Source organism: Plectrocnemia conspersa, unplaced genomic scaffold (genome assembly GCF_051122295.1).
Source record: "Plectrocnemia conspersa isolate PC_06_02 unplaced genomic scaffold, ASM5112229v1 ptg000005l, whole genome shotgun sequence".
NCBI lineage: Eukaryota > Metazoa > Arthropoda > Insecta > Trichoptera > Polycentropodidae > Plectrocnemia > Plectrocnemia conspersa.
This window is the reverse complement of record NW_028277169.1, coordinates 11,986,395-12,006,490: the sequence shown is the minus strand read 5'-3', so window position 1 is coordinate 12,006,490 and position 20,096 is coordinate 11,986,395. Positions and strand designations below refer to the sequence as shown.

At 31.1% G+C, this 20,096-nt stretch overlaps 2 protein-coding genes across 3 annotated transcripts; one reads left to right on the top strand and one right to left on the bottom strand.

Moving 5' to 3' along the window:
• The first annotated feature begins 1,832 nt into the window (after positions 1-1,832).
• LOC148234871 (uncharacterized) lies at positions 1,833-6,923 on the top strand. Of its 2 annotated transcripts, XM_088185692.1 has the most exons (11): positions 1,947-2,164; positions 3,492-3,608; positions 3,688-4,822; positions 4,885-5,118; positions 5,193-5,447; positions 5,507-5,710; positions 5,773-5,999; positions 6,066-6,168; positions 6,230-6,359; positions 6,420-6,556; positions 6,625-6,923. In XM_088185692.1, the coding sequence occupies exons 3-11, from the start codon at positions 3,695-3,697 to the stop codon at positions 6,832-6,834; spliced, it is 2,628 nt and encodes an 875-aa protein (XP_088041818.1). In that variant the 5' UTR covers positions 1,947-2,164; positions 3,492-3,608; positions 3,688-3,694; the 3' UTR covers positions 6,835-6,923. The 2 variants fall into 2 exon arrangements, with proteins under 2 accessions (XP_088041817.1, XP_088041818.1); XM_088185691.1 differs by lacking the exon at positions 3,492-3,608 and having other exon boundaries at positions 1,833-2,164.
• A 1,060-nt stretch (positions 6,924-7,983) lies between these two features.
• Positions 7,984-20,096, bottom strand: LOC148234870 (WD repeat-containing protein 44). The gene is made up of 17 exons (XM_088185690.1): positions 19,939-20,096; positions 19,549-19,696; positions 18,793-18,944; positions 18,646-18,731; positions 18,455-18,571; positions 18,102-18,400; positions 17,900-18,032; positions 17,630-17,818; positions 14,351-14,528; positions 14,121-14,287; positions 13,928-14,057; positions 13,719-13,859; positions 13,458-13,659; positions 13,260-13,391; positions 12,790-13,191; positions 8,436-9,026; positions 7,984-8,374 (listed from the first exon to the last, which is right to left on the bottom strand). Exons 1-17 carry the CDS (start codon positions 20,004-20,006, stop codon positions 8,231-8,233), a joined length of 3,279 nt encoding a protein of 1,092 aa, XP_088041816.1. The 5' UTR covers positions 20,007-20,096; the 3' UTR covers positions 7,984-8,230.

The following is a 20,096-nucleotide window of genomic DNA, read 5'->3' as shown; positions in this document are numbered from 1 at the left end:
TCAGCGAGCTGGGGCGATGCTATCGAACGCCGGGGACGCGAAACAAAATTATTAATAAATGATTAATCTAATATTATATATGTGAGAGTTGCCTTACAAATTAAAAACATCTAAGAATACCTATAAGATATCTAATGTTCATTGCAATTTCTAGTCATTTTTTACTTACTTTACATGACTTTAATTAAAATTAAGAATTTTAATTTTAGATAAAACTCTAAATTTAAATTCCCTTAAAAACAGACCTTTTTTTAAATTTTATACTAAAAAATTATCTATTATTATTTTAGATTATATTTAACATACGCGTAAAATTACAAGTTATCACATTTAATTTTTAATGTGTTTTAATAATTTAAGGTGACCAGATTTTAAAAATATCAAAAGAGGACACTAAAATATGAAGTGCAACTCGATTTTTTTTGTTCTAATAATAACAAATTGAACTAAAAATTTTAGAATTTTCATTCTGTCAAGTCCAAAAAACAAACTAAGCTAACTCAACACTCAGGGGAAAATAAGCGAAAAAATAAATGCTTATAAAATGCAATTTGCCAGTTGCGAAACGTTCATTTGCTGTTCAAACCCAAACCAAACTTAGTGAAAGTTTTAAAACTAATTTCAGTTTTAGAACTTACATTAGGTCAAGTCAAAATATAAACTAAGCCAATTTAACTCTCAGGCAGAAAATAAGCGTAAGAATAAATATAGACAGATGTCGCATTTCGCATATTGGTAAATAGTCTGTCTGCGTTTCGATAGCACACTATGTTTTAAAAAATAGTGTGAGGGGCCATTTATATGTATTTATATATAGGTTTTATTTTTTGCCACCAGTCACTATCAGGATATTACAACGAACGGATAAAACTACAGACGTCAGACATGAGAGTTTGGTAAAAGTGTATTCAAATAGAATTTTGGTCGATAGGATGGCGCAAAAACAATTATTACTTCTCAGAAGTCAAAAATTCTCGTCAAAAGCAATACAATCGCGTATGCACCGTTGCAGTGGGCGCTGACAGGATTTTATTGCTCTTATTGATTTTTGCGTTCTCCTATTGATCAAAATTTGGTTGAGATATGCTTTATTTAATTCTCACTTATTGTAAGTCGTAATATTGTTATTAAAATTCCTAATAACAGAGCCTTTCCACTGCGACGTCAAATCCATGATTATATTGCTTTTGACATGGATTCTAAACAGGGATGTCATTTTCGGGAGGGGGCAGGTAGAGGTACAGCCCTCCCCCGCTTGAATTTGTCCAGAAAAATACACGTTATTTAATAAAAAATAAATATCATTTAATAAAAAATAAATAATATTTAATAAAAAATAAATATCATTTAATAAAAAATACATGTTATTTAATCAAATAACGACCCGTATGTTCGGTACCCGTGCTGTAAAGTATGGCTGGTTTCACACTTGCCGGATGGATTTGTCCGGCGCCGGCCCGATGCTGCTCATACAATACTACCCCCACTACACGACGCTGGCCCGGTGCCAGGCAAATCAATCCGGCACTTGTGAAACCGGCCTATGGGATATGTGGACTAGTTATCAAAACTCAGATTTGAATTCACCGTGATTATTTAACGTGTTTAAAGGTTGCGCACCTTGACCGCTCTGTTTCCAAGGTGGTGATTGATTTCCGGGGTACCGCGCAAACGTCAGTTTTCGTTGCATATTGTTGTTCACGAAAACGCATGGCGTGCGAATATATTATTAACATATCCCTTTTTTGGTATTTTTGAATTTATTAAAGATCCTGGAGATTATTTGTATTTTTGTGCCGGTTTACTTGACCGCAACTATCAATCGTCACAGTGCAGGTAGTAAGACTTAGGCCCACTATCCACGGAGGTGTCGCTGCATAGACGCGTATTCATCATTGTACGCTTGTTGTACGTCTGCTTGCTTCGTACATATAAACTAACGAAACACTGTTGACGGAGCTGCAACGTCACGCTCACGTCGCTGCATGCAAACTTCATGACGACAGTCGTCAAGGATGTCAGACGCCAGAGCGTATTGAACTGCGTGAAAGTGTAAAAAGCAATGGCAAATTCAGCTGATAAATTTGTTCAGATCGTCGAAAAGTACCAGTGTCTTAATAATAGTAAACTTGGAGTGAGGTGAGAAATCATATAAATTGGCCAGGTAAGTTTTATTTTGCTAAAAAAAATTATTCATACAATGATTCCACTGCCACGATAAAGCAAAATTTGGTTGTAAAAAAGTAGTTATCATCAACTTCTGCCTTCTTCTCTTGCAGCTACGAACAATCTACAATTTATATTTTTGTATGTATGGATGTATTCAATATGATCGTTGTCTTTGGTGACGTCTGATATATTAGTAGGCCACAATAATGTCGTCATCGTTGGACGACATTATCACAACTGAGGGAAAATGTACGCTTATAATACGTTTCGTGGATATGCCTTTGTACGCCAGGCTGAACTGATTAAAGCGAAAGCCCGATTATATAAAGATCGTAATTGCTCATGGGCTTAAATTTTGTGATCCACAATAAAAAAACATAGCAGCCAACGAACAACAACAAAACATACTGACATACATTTCAATATAATTTAGAATACAACGATCAAGAACATTAAATTAGCACTAAAATAACGTATTACCTATAAACCAAGGAATCCTAAGTACAATTTTATAAACGAAAACGGAGGATTAGCAAAACCTAACAATATGAAAGAGAAAAAATATATTAAATTCCAAATTAAATACCAAAAATAATAGGCGCACGCCTGCTATGTTAGCAGTCAATTTTCAATATAAATATTTTTTTGATATCAATTATTTTTTATTATCTAATAATTGATTGTGCAGCAAAATATTTTATTATAATATCTAAAAATCATAATAATATACAGGGCCGCTGAGAGAAAAATTGAGCCCGGTGCTTATCGTTGTTGCGGCCCCCCCTAACATTTAAGTTTTCTTGTATAAAGTAGGGAAAAAGAGAAACATTAAAAATAACATCGATCAATCACACAAATTTCGAATAAAATTTTTGCGTTTTTTTTCACTTTATAAAAAATGATTTGCTCCGGTATTTACATCGGCTGATCTCCACCTCTCCTTGGGCATGACTTCACACAACCATGAATATGCTTTGGCGGATGGATGTTGACGGGTGACAATTACACACAAATTGGGCTGTTGCAATACTGTTTATTGTATTATATAAATGGTTTACAATTTGTCACATGTTAAAACGATTTGTTTAGCGGATGAGGCACCGCAGGTTGTCAAACTCATGTTGAGCTCTGCCAATGAATGCTCTTTTAGTGCTACTAGAGTACTGTCTAGTTTTCTACAATAAAAATTAAGATAATGCCAATAATAGGTCGTAAAACAATCTAAATACCCCTGATGTTGTTATTATTGTTTTATTTTTACTATAAACTAATAATGAAAATTTAAATAATTTTGTAATAATGAATAAGCTTACTTTTTTTAGTGATATATAAATAAAAAGGAATGATTTCAAATTTTACAATTGAATTGGTGACAAATGTTATTACTTAGACCAAAAAAAGTTTTTCGTTTAAACTGGTTGTTTACTTATCAACCGTTGGTATGACAATTATTGTAGTCATATTATAAACATCATAAATTCTCATCGCACAAGAACTAAGACTATGTGACTTTTCAAGAGTTGTGATGTCCTGGACTGATGACACTGAGGCTTTGCTTCGAGTTCCTCCCAACGTTTTCTTCCACGATTCCGAATGCGACAGAGAACTCACCGAAAACCGCTTCGTCAAGGACCTCGCCAAGAAAATTGATCTTCTTCGCCATCGTTTGGACACTTTAGAGAGCTTTTCTTTCAACGAGTCTTCCACTTCGGCCTTACCGTTCAAAAACAATATTGAAAAATCTTTCGTCGAATCTACTCCGATCAAGAGATACAAAAGAGTAGATAAGTGTAATACGTTTCCTAAAAGGAACCGTAAAGCACATACGTCGGATAGTATTAATCGTCCCAGACACAATTCTCTACCACGTCGGACGAAAACAAAGTCAAAATTTGATCGCCGTAGCTTGACTTTACCGAAATATAATTATACTAAAACTTTATGCAATTATAGCACGTCTAGCGATTCTATTGAAGAGATAATTTATCCTGATAATTTGTCCAGCATGGAGTCCGATATAAGTATTTTGTCTTTATCGCCGGAAAGAAAAAACGACGATTTTATGTTATGTGAAATAAATGCATTTTTAAATAGAGTATCAGTAAGCGAAGATAAAACATTAATACGCTCAGTTGATGATATTGTTAAGAATAAGTATGAAAATCTGGCCGATTTGGATAGCTTATTGACAAAATATATTTCTTTAGATACTAAAACAGTACCTCAAATGCAAATTAATACCGATATGGAAAAAAATATTCCTTCGACATCAAAAGAATATCTACAAAACACCGATTTTAAAGTAGAAAATCATATATCAGCAAATAAACCTTTAAAATTGAGCGAAGATATTGTATCTATTGAAAGTAATTCTGTAAAGGATAATGTAGTGAATGAATCGTTAACTTCCAAAGTCGATGACTTTCAAGAAAGTATAGTAAAACACGTTCCTGATAATGTGGCTTCTAATCCAGTCAAAAACGTAGAGATGAATTCGATGGTTTTCATCCAAAATGTATCAAACGATTTATTCGTAAGGAATCCACCGTCTCTTCCAAGTCTTTCGAAACTATGGACGCAAACAATAGACTCGAATAAATTAGATTCTTCAGTAGAATCTCAAAAAATAGAAGAAGAAAAGCTCCGACGACAAGTATTTATTATTAACTATATATGTTTATACTTAAATTGTTTTTAATAAAAAATATGTTTTAGCACTGCGAAAATATGATACAACAATTGCAAAAGAAACTTTTAGAACAGCAACAAAAGATAGCAGTCGCCATAGAAGTAGATTCGGCTAAAGAGGATATCATAAAAAAACTTAGAAATGTTTGCACGCATACGATTCAGCGAATACAAGCTCTAGAAGTACATTATAGAAAAGAATTGCTAAACTTAAACTTACAGATTGAGAAAGCTCATGAAAACGTAGATAACTTGAATAAGGTTGAGTTACATTATTAATTAACCAAATATAAATTTAATTAATATATTTCTAATGCATCTTACTAATACTTCAGGTGAATGATAATAAAACTACAGAAATAGATAGAGCGAATAGTACGATTAAAGAATATGAAGAAAAATTTAAATCTATCGATTCAGACTTAAATATAATTAAAAGTCAAAACAAGATTGAAGTAGAAGAAATGAAGAATTCATCGAGAGAAAAAGAAGAGAGGATTTCCGAACTGAAGAATTCAAACTCTCTGATTGTTCAATTAAATAAGCAACTTTCTGATAATTTAACTTTGGCTCAAAATAGCTTAGATAAGGTATTAAAGAATCGTTTAATATAAATATAATTACAATATACTAATTTTAATTTTTTAAGGCAAACGAAGATGAAACGAAGCTCAATAAACAAATATCTGATTTTAAAAGACTGAACCGATCATTGGAAGACGAAATAAAGATGCTGAAGGTTGAAAAAAACGATATAGCGACTAAAATATCACAGGAGAAGATTAGGAATTCGCTATTGGACCAACAGAAGTATACATTGCAAAATACGATTGACGAAGCACAAAAGACAATTGTAAGATAAAAACTATAGTTTTAGTTTATCTGTTTTGTACATATATATACATATTTTTTTAGGAATTATTACATTGTGAATTTGATCAATTTAAATTGGCTGTGCAATCGCAAAAGAATGAGATGAAAGATTATTACCAGAAACAAGTAGAATCGATCGTTTCAAAAAAAGTTAATGAATTTCAAAACGAGCTTGATAGTGCTAAAATTAGTATGAATAAAGAATTGCAGAAAAACGAAAGAGATATAGCTTTTCAGTTTGCTAAACATCTTCAGAGAGTCGAACAACAGTAATTTATATAATATATATAAAATATATTATAATATTATATTATTTATCTATTTATCTATTTTAGACATCAACACGAGATTTCTATTATAGAAGACAAGAATAAAGAGCAAATAAAGCTATATAAAATTCAAATGTTGAAGTTTAATAAGATGAATCAACAATTAGAAGTAAGAGTGATTATAAATTAGATATACATTTAAGAATGCTTTATAAAATATCTTTTTATAGGAAAAGTTGGTAATGCAGAAGAATAAACGTGGCGAAATAGCCGTAAAGCTACACAACGTTATGGAAACTCAATGGCAACAAGCTTTAAAGATTCTCTCTAATGGCAATTCATCAGAAGTACCTTCTAGAGGTTTGTGACTTGAAATAAAATAGATAATAATCTTATAATCGATAATAATCCAATCTATAGATGGGTCTGAAGATTTTTTAAATAGAGTGGATGATAAAAATGTTAAGAAAGAGGTAAAAACTCTCAAAAATCAAAATGGCAAAACTAAAGACGATACAAAATTGACTGAAGATAAATTACAACATTATATTAAAATTGTAATTATTTACTCATTGTGTTTATTTGTAGTTATACAGCTAATTTTGAATTTATTTTATTGTTTTAGCTTCTTCAAAAGGTTCCAGGGTTGCCTGATTTATCAGAAATTAATGTAGATCAGCAAAATTCAGATTATGGAGCTAAAAAATCTGTTCAATTTAATGGTGGTTCATGTAAAGAAGTACAAGAATTTGAATATCCGACTAGTGATAGAGCAAGCAGTAGTGATCAACAAAAATTAGAAAAATATATTAAAATGAAACGTCCGTGGAAATAGTATTGCTATGATTTTTTATAATGCTAAGAATGAGTCAATAGATTAATTGAGATATATTATTGTAATTTATTAATTAAATAATGTGAGACTGGATTTTTATATAGTTAAATTGTACTACTAGATTTTTGCCACAAATCATTTTTCAACATTACTATGATAAATTGTATATATTGAATTCATCTAAGGCTTTTTTAATCATTATAAGGTTCAAAACAAAAATATTACATATTCTGGTTAATTTAAGATAACACTTAGCGATTTATTAACTTACAATATATTTCATTTTTTCTGCTTTAAAAGTTCATAATGAATAAAAACTCAGCTATAAATTAATTCAATATTTACAATCTCATATATTTGAAAAACAATGAATTTCATGGAAAATTTTCAATAATATTTATTTTAAAATTATATAAAAAAAAAATACATTTTTACAGAAAAACTAATGCTACTTGTAATATTACATATATAATAATATCTTACCTTCGTGACAAAAAAGTGTAAAATTGTGTTACAGTATTATTTTAAGGTATTTTAGGAAGAACAATTATTGCCTTGAATGGAAAATTTAATAAGGTAATTTTCTATTATGGGGGTCAAATTTATTCTAAAAAATATAAATGACATTTTTTAAGAAGATTCGTTGCAGAGTTATTCATGGGGTGTTCACTGTTCTGACAAACGCTAACTCACTACCGCTCGTTCGCACCTAACGTTTTGAAATTTTAAAACGTATTTATGTAGCAAAATGTCAGAACAGTGAACACCCAATGAATAACTATGCAACGAACGAATCTGTTTAAATAATTGTATATAAATAAATAATATGTTCAAATAAGTAAAATTTTTTTTATAAATTTGCCCACCATAACAGGAAAATAACTTTAATAAACATTCAGATACATTATGAGCTTTATATTATTATCTTAGTATTAGAAATAAAACAAAACTATGGTTACATTAAATGTTATTTAATTTACTAAACCGATGATTGGTTTTAGTGTAAGCAAAATATATATGCACTTTTTATAAAAAATGTAAAACTCATTTGCTGGTTATTTAAAACTTATTGTTTAAATAATATCATATATTGATGTATGTATATATGTTAATATGTATAAATATACTGTTATAATAGAAATTATATAATTCATATTTATATACTATATTATTTACAATAAAATATAATATGCCACATTTGATAAATTATCATATTTTGTTTAATAGAATATATTTTTAATAATGTAAAGCACCAATTCATGCGTAACTTATGATTTATGTAAATTGCATCGAATCACTTATGCAACTGATTTCATATATAAATAACATTTAAAAAAGTAATAATACACGTATCTATCTATGATTTTATAAAGTATGTGACTATAAAAAAAATAGTTTAAGCAAGTGCCGACGCGGGCAACGAACTATGTTTAGGTTTAGTTTTGTTTATGAAAACTTTAATGCATCCGCTGAAATCTGCACTCACTAACACATGGCCCCCACAACCTTTTGTGTGTTGTTCGACTACTGGATCTTCGACCTGAGAATAATAAATATTTATTTATGACACAAACAATCCATAATTATAATAAAAATATTACCTTATCTTCTTCTAGATTATTCCGATCGGCTCCTTTCGCAGCTCTCTCTCGCTCTTCGACCATTTTAATAACGTTATCCGGATTCGGTGCAAAAACAGCGCACGTCACAACCGCGTTGTGCGCCTTTATACCTTCCCAAAAGTCGTTCCTGTCTCTCCTCACGGACGAAAACTTAGAATAGTCATGATGAGTTTTCCAAATATAAATGCACTGATTCTCCGATCCGCTCACTATATACTTCCCGTCGTGACTGAACGACGCCTTGATCTGACTCGACATGTTTACATATCCTTTGTATTTACACGACAAGTTGAGATCTCGCAAGTCGTACAGTCTTATTCTGCTGTCGTTTGACGTGACGAGGATCTTGTCTTCGCCGGGCATCGGTTCGATACCACTAATCTTTCTGCCGGTTGAGTTCTTACCTCTAGTTGATCGTACGTCGATTTGGGTGTGATACTTCAATTGATCGGTGGTGTAAAAAATGCAACGTCCATCATACGATCCGACCACGGCAAACTTGCCATTTTGGCAAAAATTGGCAGCCGTTATCAGCTTTGTTTGACCATCAACTTCATTCCACACTGCAACCTAAAACATACAATTTTTCATAAAATCTACCTGCCAATAAATAAGTCTCAATAATTTAAAAAAAGATGAAATCAATTTCTTGACTTTTGAGATGTTTTGTACATTTAATTTGACAAGGTAATATAAGAAGAAACAATCATTTCTACCAATGGAAAACAGTGACTACTAAGGTTAATAATATTATCTGTTAAATGGTTGGATATTTGTGTTTATCAGAGTTATCTAATACTTCTGTCCTGGTTAATGCTATTTTGAATAATATTATACGCACATTCTTTCAGCATCTACGGGTTGTGTGAATATCTTTCAGGATGTATACATAGATAATCTTAAAATATTCATATCCTAGCATTTTCATGGCATTTAGGAATGGATAGTATTCCTTATAAATATGCAACTAAAAATTATCTTTTGAACCTTTATTGTTCAAGACTAGTATGTTTAACCTTTGCCTTCCTGTGATGTACACTGTTTATATATATAATATGTTTAACCTTTGCCTTCCTGTGATGTACACTGGGTGTACAAATCATCTTATTATGTGAAAATACTTATAAATATGTCAAATAAAAAGTTCATATTTTAAGTATTCCTCCGTAATACATTTAAGTATTAAAATAAATAATTTTCTAATGTAACAAAAGTAAATATTTAGTCAAAAAGTATGGTATCAAATCACTATTACACTCAAACGTATAAGTGTTTTTATGTCAGATTTTTTGCTTCGCACAAGAGTAATGTTTGCGTTATAGGTTTTCAACTATATAGACTTCCAAATATTATTTTTGCTTTATTGTTATATATTATCAAACCCATATAGTTTTAAAATTTTTTTTATGAATATGACAACGAAATACAAAATTTGAAATAAAAATGTAATATATTCAGAAGTAGTTTAATGTAAAACTGATTTGAATTGAATTCAATCATTGAAAGAGTAATATTATAAATCAAATTCTACGACTACTTATTGGTAGTGGAGGAAGAACGGAAGAAACATTCAATCAAATATGTTGTAAATTGTCATTTATCAGGGAAGAGGATCTAACCAATTTTTGTTGAATAATTGTAGATATTCATTGGATTAATGCTCATACCTGGCATTAACCGAACTGGTAAATTAACACATTACAGTCTGTTCATGCGTTTTCGCATGATAGCAAAATTTTGTGGTCAGTCTGTTCACCCATTTTCAAGGGTTTAAAATAATGTAACTCAAGCTTATAAAAATAAAGTGCGAACGTAATAAAGATTTATCGCAATGTATACATTTATAATTTCAAAACTGAAATATATAAATTTAAAATTTCGCGAAAATAACGGATCGTTATGTGTTAAGTATAAACGAATTATGGGCAAATGAAGGTCAGCCATTTTTTCACTGCAGCTATGTGTTCATCGACATTTTCATTAACAGAGAAACAAGACAAGACAGGTTTAACAAATTGATTACGGCGTGCACAAATATGTGTTTTATCAATTCAACTTAAATGAAAAAAAAACATTAAACAAATAATGTATGTATTATACCCTTTATATTTAACCCTTATCTAAAGATACTAATATCGTATTAACACATGTACGCTGGGGCGTGTACATGTGTGCATTTTGACTCTTCTAGAGTACGCTCGGGATAAGGATTCCGGTTTGTTATTGTGTGCGTGAACTGTGTGGCTCAAAACAATTTCGCTCAGAATATTTAATTTTTTTATTTTCAAAGAAAATATATGTTTATTTAACATACATACATCTGAGCCAAGTTGGAAATTTCAACGGACAATTAAAAATATATTATATAATCGAAGAAACCAGACATTGATGTCATTAATTAAATATTTGCAAAATTCAAAATCTTTCACTAGTCAAAAAAATAATGAAGTGTTTAGCTATTCTTCAAAAGCAAAAAGATATAAAATGGGGGAAAGAAATTATTCGCAGATTGTTTAATGGCTCGACGACTATTAAATCATTAGAATCCATTGAATAAATTTAAAAATTATCATTGGCGCAACGATAAGAATAATATTTTTTTTAAGCCTTACAGAGAATAGTGTAAAAAAACCAACATCGTACGGATTAATGGAAAAATAATTAAAATATTTTAATCCACGGGCAAGAGAACGAATAACTTAGTGTATATTTGAAGCCTTGATATCAATTAACCCAGATATGCCCAAGAAATTTTGTTCTCTTAAAATTTCATTTATAAATAAAAAACAGTGGCACGAGTTTAGTGACCTACCCATGGGACAGTGGGCATATCTGGGTTAAACCAATATCAACAAAAAATTATTTAAAATAAATCACTAGAGAAGATCGAACTTCTGTGCCACACTGCACTTTAATGACGAATACCAGCGTTGACGAATCAGCGACTGTCCTTAAAAGAGAAAGCGAGACAACGAAGTACACGCTACATCGCTTCTCCCTCTCATATACATGTACACGCACACAATAACAAACCGGCATCCTTATCCCGAGCGTACTCTACTTGGCGCAGGGGTAAGCGCACATACGTGCTTAAATATTTTTTAATACTAATAGAAGTCACCATTAGAATTTGAAAAATATTATTAAAAAATGTTCAGTTTTGTACTATATTTCCGTGATTTACTTTTACAACTTTCATTACCATTTATCGAGTAGTAAAAAGTGTAATATCATTGTACATAGCTAGCTGCCAGTCACTCACTGGTGCGAGTAACCGCAGCTGGTTCTACTAATTATTATTTTTTAAATTAAAATATCAATCCCTTCGTATATCTTAGTCGATAATTTTGTTGAGGTAGTATTCTCACAGACTTGACACCAGTAATGCACAACTTTCTAATAAAAATAAATAATAAACTAAAATCCTATTTTTCAGTGATTTTACTTTTCATTATCATTTATCGAGTAGTAAAAAGTGTAATATTATTTCTAGCCTTTGCGAAAACTTTAATATTATGCAACTTAATTATTTAATCAAGTATTTAAACATAACATGTACCCAACTAACTGTCGATCACTCACTGTCGTGAGGTACCGCATTTTAGTTATACCTAATTATTGTTTTTTTTTTTAATTAAAATATTAATTCCTTCCTATATCTTAGTTGACTATTTTGTTGAGGGCATATTCTCAAAGACTTTTCAAAAGGTTGTGAATTTGCCTCGTTCTTGAGCGAACACGTATGTCCAGAGCGCCCAGCGTTCATGCGTTAACCAAAATGGTTAAAAAATCAATATCCTATTTAACATATTCTGATTCTCCTTTTTTATTACATACATCTCGTCACCAACTATTGTACTTCCTCCACATATTCATCATTCTTTAACTTATACAAGTTTTTTTCTAGTTTTATCGCTTAAATTAATTATTTATTTTATTTTTATGTGTTCCATTCCACAGTTTAACATTTACTGATTTTACCATTGATTCTTGCAAATGGCATTAGGTCAATTCTTAAAATTGTTGCACAACCAGACGATACCCAAAATCGTAATAAATCCATGGGTTGTGTGAAATACTTCATACCCTTGAAATATTCCAAAATATATTGCAGGACTTTCATGGGAAATAGAAATGATTATTATTTATATTCTATCTTAAATAAGTATCTGAGAATTTGATAATTTAGAAACAGATGAAAGATATTTGAGTGATTTTACAAGGCACAATGTCTTGAAGTTCACTTAATAAGAACAGAACAAATCTTGACATTTTACATCTCTTAACATTCCTCAATGAAGCTATTTTAATTCTAATATTAAAAAAGACTTACCTTCTTATCAGGAATATTCCACAACCTTAGCTTTCCATCTAAGCTACCAGACAAAAAATATCTGTCATCCCTCGGATGAAAGACGATTGCAGTCACAAAATCAATGTGTTGGAAGCAACACAGACACTCCTTGCGCGAAATGTGCCACAATCTGACAGTTTTATCCATGGAGCTAGATAATATAAAATAATTCTTCGACCAAGACACGTCCAACAAATCGGACGTATGCCCAGTATATGTGCAGAACGGCTTCGGCATGAACGGCATACTTGGAGCGTCATTTTGATTGATCGGATTATTAGGATCTTCAATGACAGAATGCACGGACTGATGAGAAACTAGAGATTCTTGAGAAGGCGTCGGTGATGATTTTTGATCGGCATTATATTTTGTGCGCATGTCCTATTTTATCATAAAAATAATCATTAGAATTCGGTAATATTATTTATAATACAATAAATAAGTTTTACTTGAAAGAATGAGTATGCGTCTCGGATGACCCATATCCTGAGCACTTTATCTTGTCCGGCTGTCGCTAACAACCTTCCGCATTGCGAGAACTTCATACACCAAACTGGACCGACGTGTTCACCGGCGAATTCCTGATATGTCAATTGAATCATGATTTTTTGAATAATTAGGTATAAGAGTATTAAAATATGTTTTACTTGAACGTGTCTTATGTTGCCGTCGAAATCGTAAGGTCCTTTGTGAGAATTTGATGCTTTCAATTTTATCGTCGTTTCACCCCTCACTTCGTCGACAATGTCGGCAACATCTTCACGGTGTCTAGCATGGGATACTTCTTGTGCTATGGATTTAGCTTTGTCCATGGTTTTTTTGACGGTTGATCCGAGGAATCGTTTTAACCTAGAAATAATTAAAACATGTAGAAGCAATTCTGGCTTATATGTATTATAACTGAATACTTTGCAGTTCTTCTACGAAGTCCACCCGTAGCTTGCTCATCAGATCCTTCAGTATGAGGTACTCCTCTTCCACCCCCTATGCTTATATTATCACTCCCTATTCCGCTACAAACAACACTGCTTCCATCATCATCAGATTCCCTTTTAAAAATAATACATTATTAGTGCACAATTTTTCAATACATCATTTAGAAGATAAAAGACAATACCTATTCTTATCATCATCAAATATCGACGAATTGCTAACATATTCTGATGTCAATCGCATTATGTGTAAGCTTAATGGATTAATGCATTGGGGCAGCTTATCTTCAGCAATACTTAATGGCACTTTTTCACCTACGACAACAATATTAATAAAGCAAATGTTTACACTAGTAAGTGCATTTGATATGTAGATACCGGTATCCAGGTTGAGTACGGTTACTTGCTCCAATATCTCAATATCAGTCAATTGTTTCCCAGAGTCCGTTCTGGTCCTCACGAACATGTTGAGTTGCTTGAGTAGATCCTCATCTCCAGCTGATTTTCTTCTCGCCTTTGAATTTTTTTCAGAAGCATGAGGACTTCTGAGTAATAAAATACGATTAAAAAATAATTGATATATGTGTATGTACTCATGAGAGACATACCTATGAGATGCTCCAAGACTAGATTGGCCAAAGCTGGTGGCGTACACTGTGCTATGAGGACTGCGGTTTCCGAAGTTTAAGAGTTCACTTTTTAGCTTTTCAATCCTTTCCAATTCATCACTGGTCGGTCCACCAGCTTTTGAATTACAATCATCTTGCGGTTTAACAACATATTGCCCTAAAAACATATGTTTTTAAGGCTTTTGTTTATAAAAATCAAACTTTGAACTTAATAATTGGTCCTAAAAATATTTTCTAATAATTGAATTTCACCGATTTTTATCAATGCCTTGAGTTGGGCAACTATAAATATAAAATTTACATAAAGAGAAAAAACCTAGTTCTTTATAGATTTCTTTCTCTGTACTTTTCACATGAAAAAAAACCAATGTAAAGTTTTTTAAAGATCACTTGATATTTTGAAGATGTGCGATTTTCAAAAGCATTTGTAGCAACTAACTGGCATTACTAAATATTTCATTCAATAATGGAGTTGAATAATTTACATACAAAAATAATGTTAAAGGCAATGTCGAGAGTATATACAATACACGGCTTAACTTATAAAGTGGATAGAAGGAGATAATTCAAACTGTATTTCTTACTAAACGAATATTGTTCTTAAATGACATTAAACTCAGCATAAGACAAAATGTTGCCTTTAGAAAGTACAGGAAATCTGTCCTTGTCTATCAGTAGATAGATGATCTTTTGTAATGAGGTTTCACAACATATTGACCTAAAAATACACATATATTTTTGAAGACATTGTATGATTAGAACCATATTTATGTAAAAAATAACGTGGTCTTCAAAATTTTGTTTAAATGCGTTTAAACATTATACTGTACAGTCAATAGTAAACACAGAAGATCTGTCCCTATCTACAGACGGAAAGCTTTTTGTAATTTGATACAAATATGAGGTCGAGTCAAATGAGAAACTTGCAATTAAAAATTCAGAACACCACTCTGTCGTTCTGCAATTGACAGCAGTATTACATACAGTTTGAAGAGTGCGAATTAGGCATACAACACAAAGACAACTCTATCATTAGATTTTTTAATAGTGGTAAATTGGCAAATCTCATTTAAATTCAACGTATGAGTGAGAGTTCAGCGTCGTGATGCATGTATGTATATCACTCCAGCAAGTGTACAAGTGGACTAGAAATTTCTGAAAAATGAATTCAATAAAAATTATACAGTGAAATCTCAGTATAGCGAAGTTCACGGGATCGAAGAAAAAAATACTGAAAATTCGATATATTGAATGTAACGAAAATGATATATTTTTATTTTATTAAATTACCATATTACTATAGCATAAAATTAACCTTTTACAAGATTGACAGGTCATTTTTCTGTTTATTTTTAAGGATACTATGAACAATAAAAAAAAAAGTTTTATAAAAAGTTTGAGGGTCGGCGAAACACATTTAATGTCGCTTTTAAACACATCCGACACGCGCCAAGTAACGGACGAACTGAATTCAGAAAAATATTGTGTCAAGTTGTAACGTCAAAATATTTCGTTATACTGAGATCAGTCTTCGTTACAATGAAAACATTTTGTATGAAAGTTTTTCAAGGACAAATTGAAGATTCGTTATACTGGGAAGTTCGTTATTTCAGTATTCGTTACAAAGAGATTTCACTGTATAAGGTTTTAATTCACCCTCATATTACAAAATTAATAATATTGATTAAGCACTGAAAAGGAATAATTTATCCTCGGGATTATTTTTAAAAAATGGTCAAAAATAATCACCTTTTTTTATTGCGATTTATTATGCGATGTGTTATGAGAATGATGAAAAAAATCAGTTTAAAATTATTTATTCATAATTATTATTATTATTACACTTAAAATTTTTTTTTTTAAATTAATAAAAATTAAAAATTGCTTTTTTTTCTGTTTCTTTTCATTTAAACTCTAAACATAAAATGGAAATACATATGTATGTATACGTAATGTTTGTTGAAAATAAAAAAAATACCGTATAATACAGTATGGTGATTTTTGAAACAAGGTATGCATAAAGCAACCATGTATTCTGGACAATGGTATTGTGTGTCTCTTCTAATTTTTTTCCTATTCGCGTCAAACAAACTAAATTTTGGTTCTGATTTTTATCTATTTTACACGAATATATTTTACCATCTGGATATAATACGCAGTTCTGAATGAATAGATCCTCTGGGAAAATATTTGAAACTTACAGTTTCTGTTTTGTTACCTAATTTATGATGACATCCAGAAATAAAGCAAATATATTCGAATTGTCTGATAATTTCCGAAGTCCATGGAAGTGGGTGAAATGAAAGCAATCTGAACAGAAACGTGTAAAATAAATACTAGCATCATAAAGTGTCAGTTTTTATTTGATTTATGAGGGGTAAATGTCTTCAACATAAATGCACATATGAGAGAATGCATAGACACGTGTAAAAAAAATACTAGCATCGTAAAGCAGGGGTAGCCAACTCAAATGATCTTGCAACCACTTTGGAAATGCATCATAACATCGCGAAGCAGATATAAAATTATATATCCCCATATTAGATATATAGACATTTTTTGGAGTAAAAATTAAAATGTAATGAATTATTATTATTGTATTTACTATTATTCTTACATGTAAACATAGAAAATATAATAATAATGATACTAAACGTACATTGTAAAAAAATATATAACACTAAAAATTAAATATAAAAAAATTTAAATAAAAATGTTCAAGGCGAGCCGCGGGTTGGCCACCCCTGTCGTAAAGTGTCATTTTTTTTATTTAATTTATGAGGATCAAATTTCTTCGATACAAACGCACATATGAGAGAATGCGTAGTAACACATGATATTACGCAGAGCGGTTTTTTTTTAATATAGAGTTCACACGTGCCCGTGAGTGCATGCGTCTAACGCCAAAAACATTTTGAACGCGCCCGTGCGTATAAAAGGGTAAAGTGGTTAACGAACATTGACATAAGACTTTCAAACAATGTTAGGATATACAGTGGTAGTATTGTAGTACTTATTTATCAGATTAGAGCATTTAACAAATTTAATTAACAGCATACATCTATATTTAGCGTAAAAAATATTGTTCTGTACGTTATCATTGTGTTAAACAAATAACATTAATGATTCAACTAATCTTGTTATGATAACAAGATTAGTTTTACTATCCTATTGTTGCATTTTATTGAGAATCTGATATGCGGGATACAGCTATTACATATTATATCAATTGGTTAGCAAAATAAAATAGATTATCACCTTTCGTAGCCGATCTTATATCAAGCGAGTGTATCTTTGAAGAAGTCGATCCGCTGTTCTGACTATGAACAGATTTTATAGTACTACTTCTTGAAGACGTCTCGCTTTTGTTGGTCTTATTTGTCGAAAATTTATCACTTCCATTAGAATCATTCCTTCCTAATGAAACTTCTTTCACAGAATTAAATGCTGCATAAATAAAATGATTCATAATTATCATAATCTATAATTTAATGTATATATATAAATAATTTACTAAAATTTACATACCCATTTTATCGACAGAATTGGAAATATTTATATCTAAAGAATGCTGAAATTCTCTCGTTAACGATTCTATTGTACTAGCAGGACTCGGTAATGGCACTACATTTGAATCTAGGATCTCACATAACGATGGCGGCTAGAATGGAATTTTGGTAAAGAAAAACAACAATATATTTAAGTTTAATCATATTGTGTATATATAGACCTGTATATTTAAGTTTTGTAACATGAACGGCTTGTCGCTTTGAATAGCTTTCGATATATTTTCAATGCTTTCTGGCGGATGTTCGTCAGTGGGCGAATTGAGCGATTGAGTAGTGGAAAGTTTGCCTTTTTTCTTTTTTCTTGGTGGAGCTATAGGTAATTGTATTTGATTTACAGTGTCAGTATCGGTGCAAACACGTGACATGGTAACAATTGACTGTTCAGGATTTCCAACTCTCGAATGTCGGAGACTGTTAGCTTTGGTACTTGCGATCACGTCAGGTTCTTGCATCGGCATCACTGAAATAAACCGATTAAAGTATTTTTCGCGTAAATTATTAATGTATTACTAACCTATATTTGTATCTAGTAAAGGATTGTCAGGCGTCGTATCAATAGGTTCTTTAGATTCACTCGAAATACTCGTGGTGATATTAGAAACATAAATACTATCTCGACCGATTGAATGACCTTTAAAAATATTTATTGTTTATATACCGAGATATAAATTTAACATGAATAATTTAACATATTGAGATATTCACCGCTACTGTCGTTTCCAGCCAATATTCTACCGATTCTTCCGAGCGATGTTAAACTTTGGAGACTCATTGTGTCGGTTTCAACCACTCTAAAAAATAACGCAACGATTTACAAATGAATTATAAATATTATTTAAAAATATATAATACCGGAACGGATGTGCTATTTTAGCAGTCGGAAACACTCCTTCGACGGAACTCGTCTGCGAATCTGGAGTAGAATTTACAGACGGACCACAATCGTCGTCTTCGATTTGCATACATTGTCGCAATTCTCTAAATTTGCGACGCCCTTGAATTACCTAAGCAAAATTAAGACAAAAGTCATAAGTTTTACAATTATTTTTGTTTTTGATTTGATAGCATCCACGATATTTATTCTCTGGCGACTTATGTGAAGTATTTTTTATCAAGTAATGATTCAGTAAGGTGAACATTATTACAAGTAATTTTTACAACCTTATTGGTGTTATCTTTCCGACAAATTTGTTATTACTGATATACATGATCAGTTTTAAGCCAAAGCCATTCAGTTCTACGGCTAATCTATATATCTGATTCATAAAATCACCCAAAACTCTATAAATCTTTTTCTAAGGCTGCATAGAAACATTTCATAAAAGCACCGTTTAGTATATGTGCAATTTCTTGTTCAATGCCTGTTTTGAACTCGTTTAAAAATATGCTTTTATTTGCTTCTTTTTCATATATAATTTGATAGTTCAAATTGAAGCATAATATTAAAACCGAATTCGATATAATTATATAAAAATTCAGACCGAAAAATGCGCATTAAGATGATAAAACACAATCAAAATAAAATTATATTATCATTGAAACAATTAGTTTAAATTAAAAAATATATATATTTTCCTAGCAACCAAACGTATCTTGGTGAATATTTACATTTTTTTCTGATGAAGAATCGACGTCTTTGACAGCTTGAGGATCGTCTTTATTCAGTGCAACATTCACTTCATTTTGAACCGCTTTTTCATTTTGCTTCTTTTCAATTTCAGCATTTTTCTTGTTGTACTCATCGGCGTCTGATTTCCTAAATATAAAAAATGCGACAATAAGAATAATATAAAAAAGTGTCCAAGTGTTAATATTTGAAACAACACACAGAATGTTAATCTTACGTTCGCTGATTAATTTTCTAGTTGTTTTATTGGTGTGTTACCGTGCGAATAATGGATTAAAGTTTTTTATAGTTGATTGAGAAGCTGTATTACTCATCAGTTCGATATACGAAACCATCATCGCCCAACTGTTAAATTATAGGAAGTTACTCACCGGTACGCTCGTCCAGGGCTACTGTCTTCGGCGTCGAAGAATTCTTCTTCATCGCTGCTGTGAGCCATCGCCCGATACAGCTGTCACATTGATTTAACCCTTCGACATGAGAATAATACCATAGTGATGTTCATAAGATTCAGTGTTACTATTGTAAT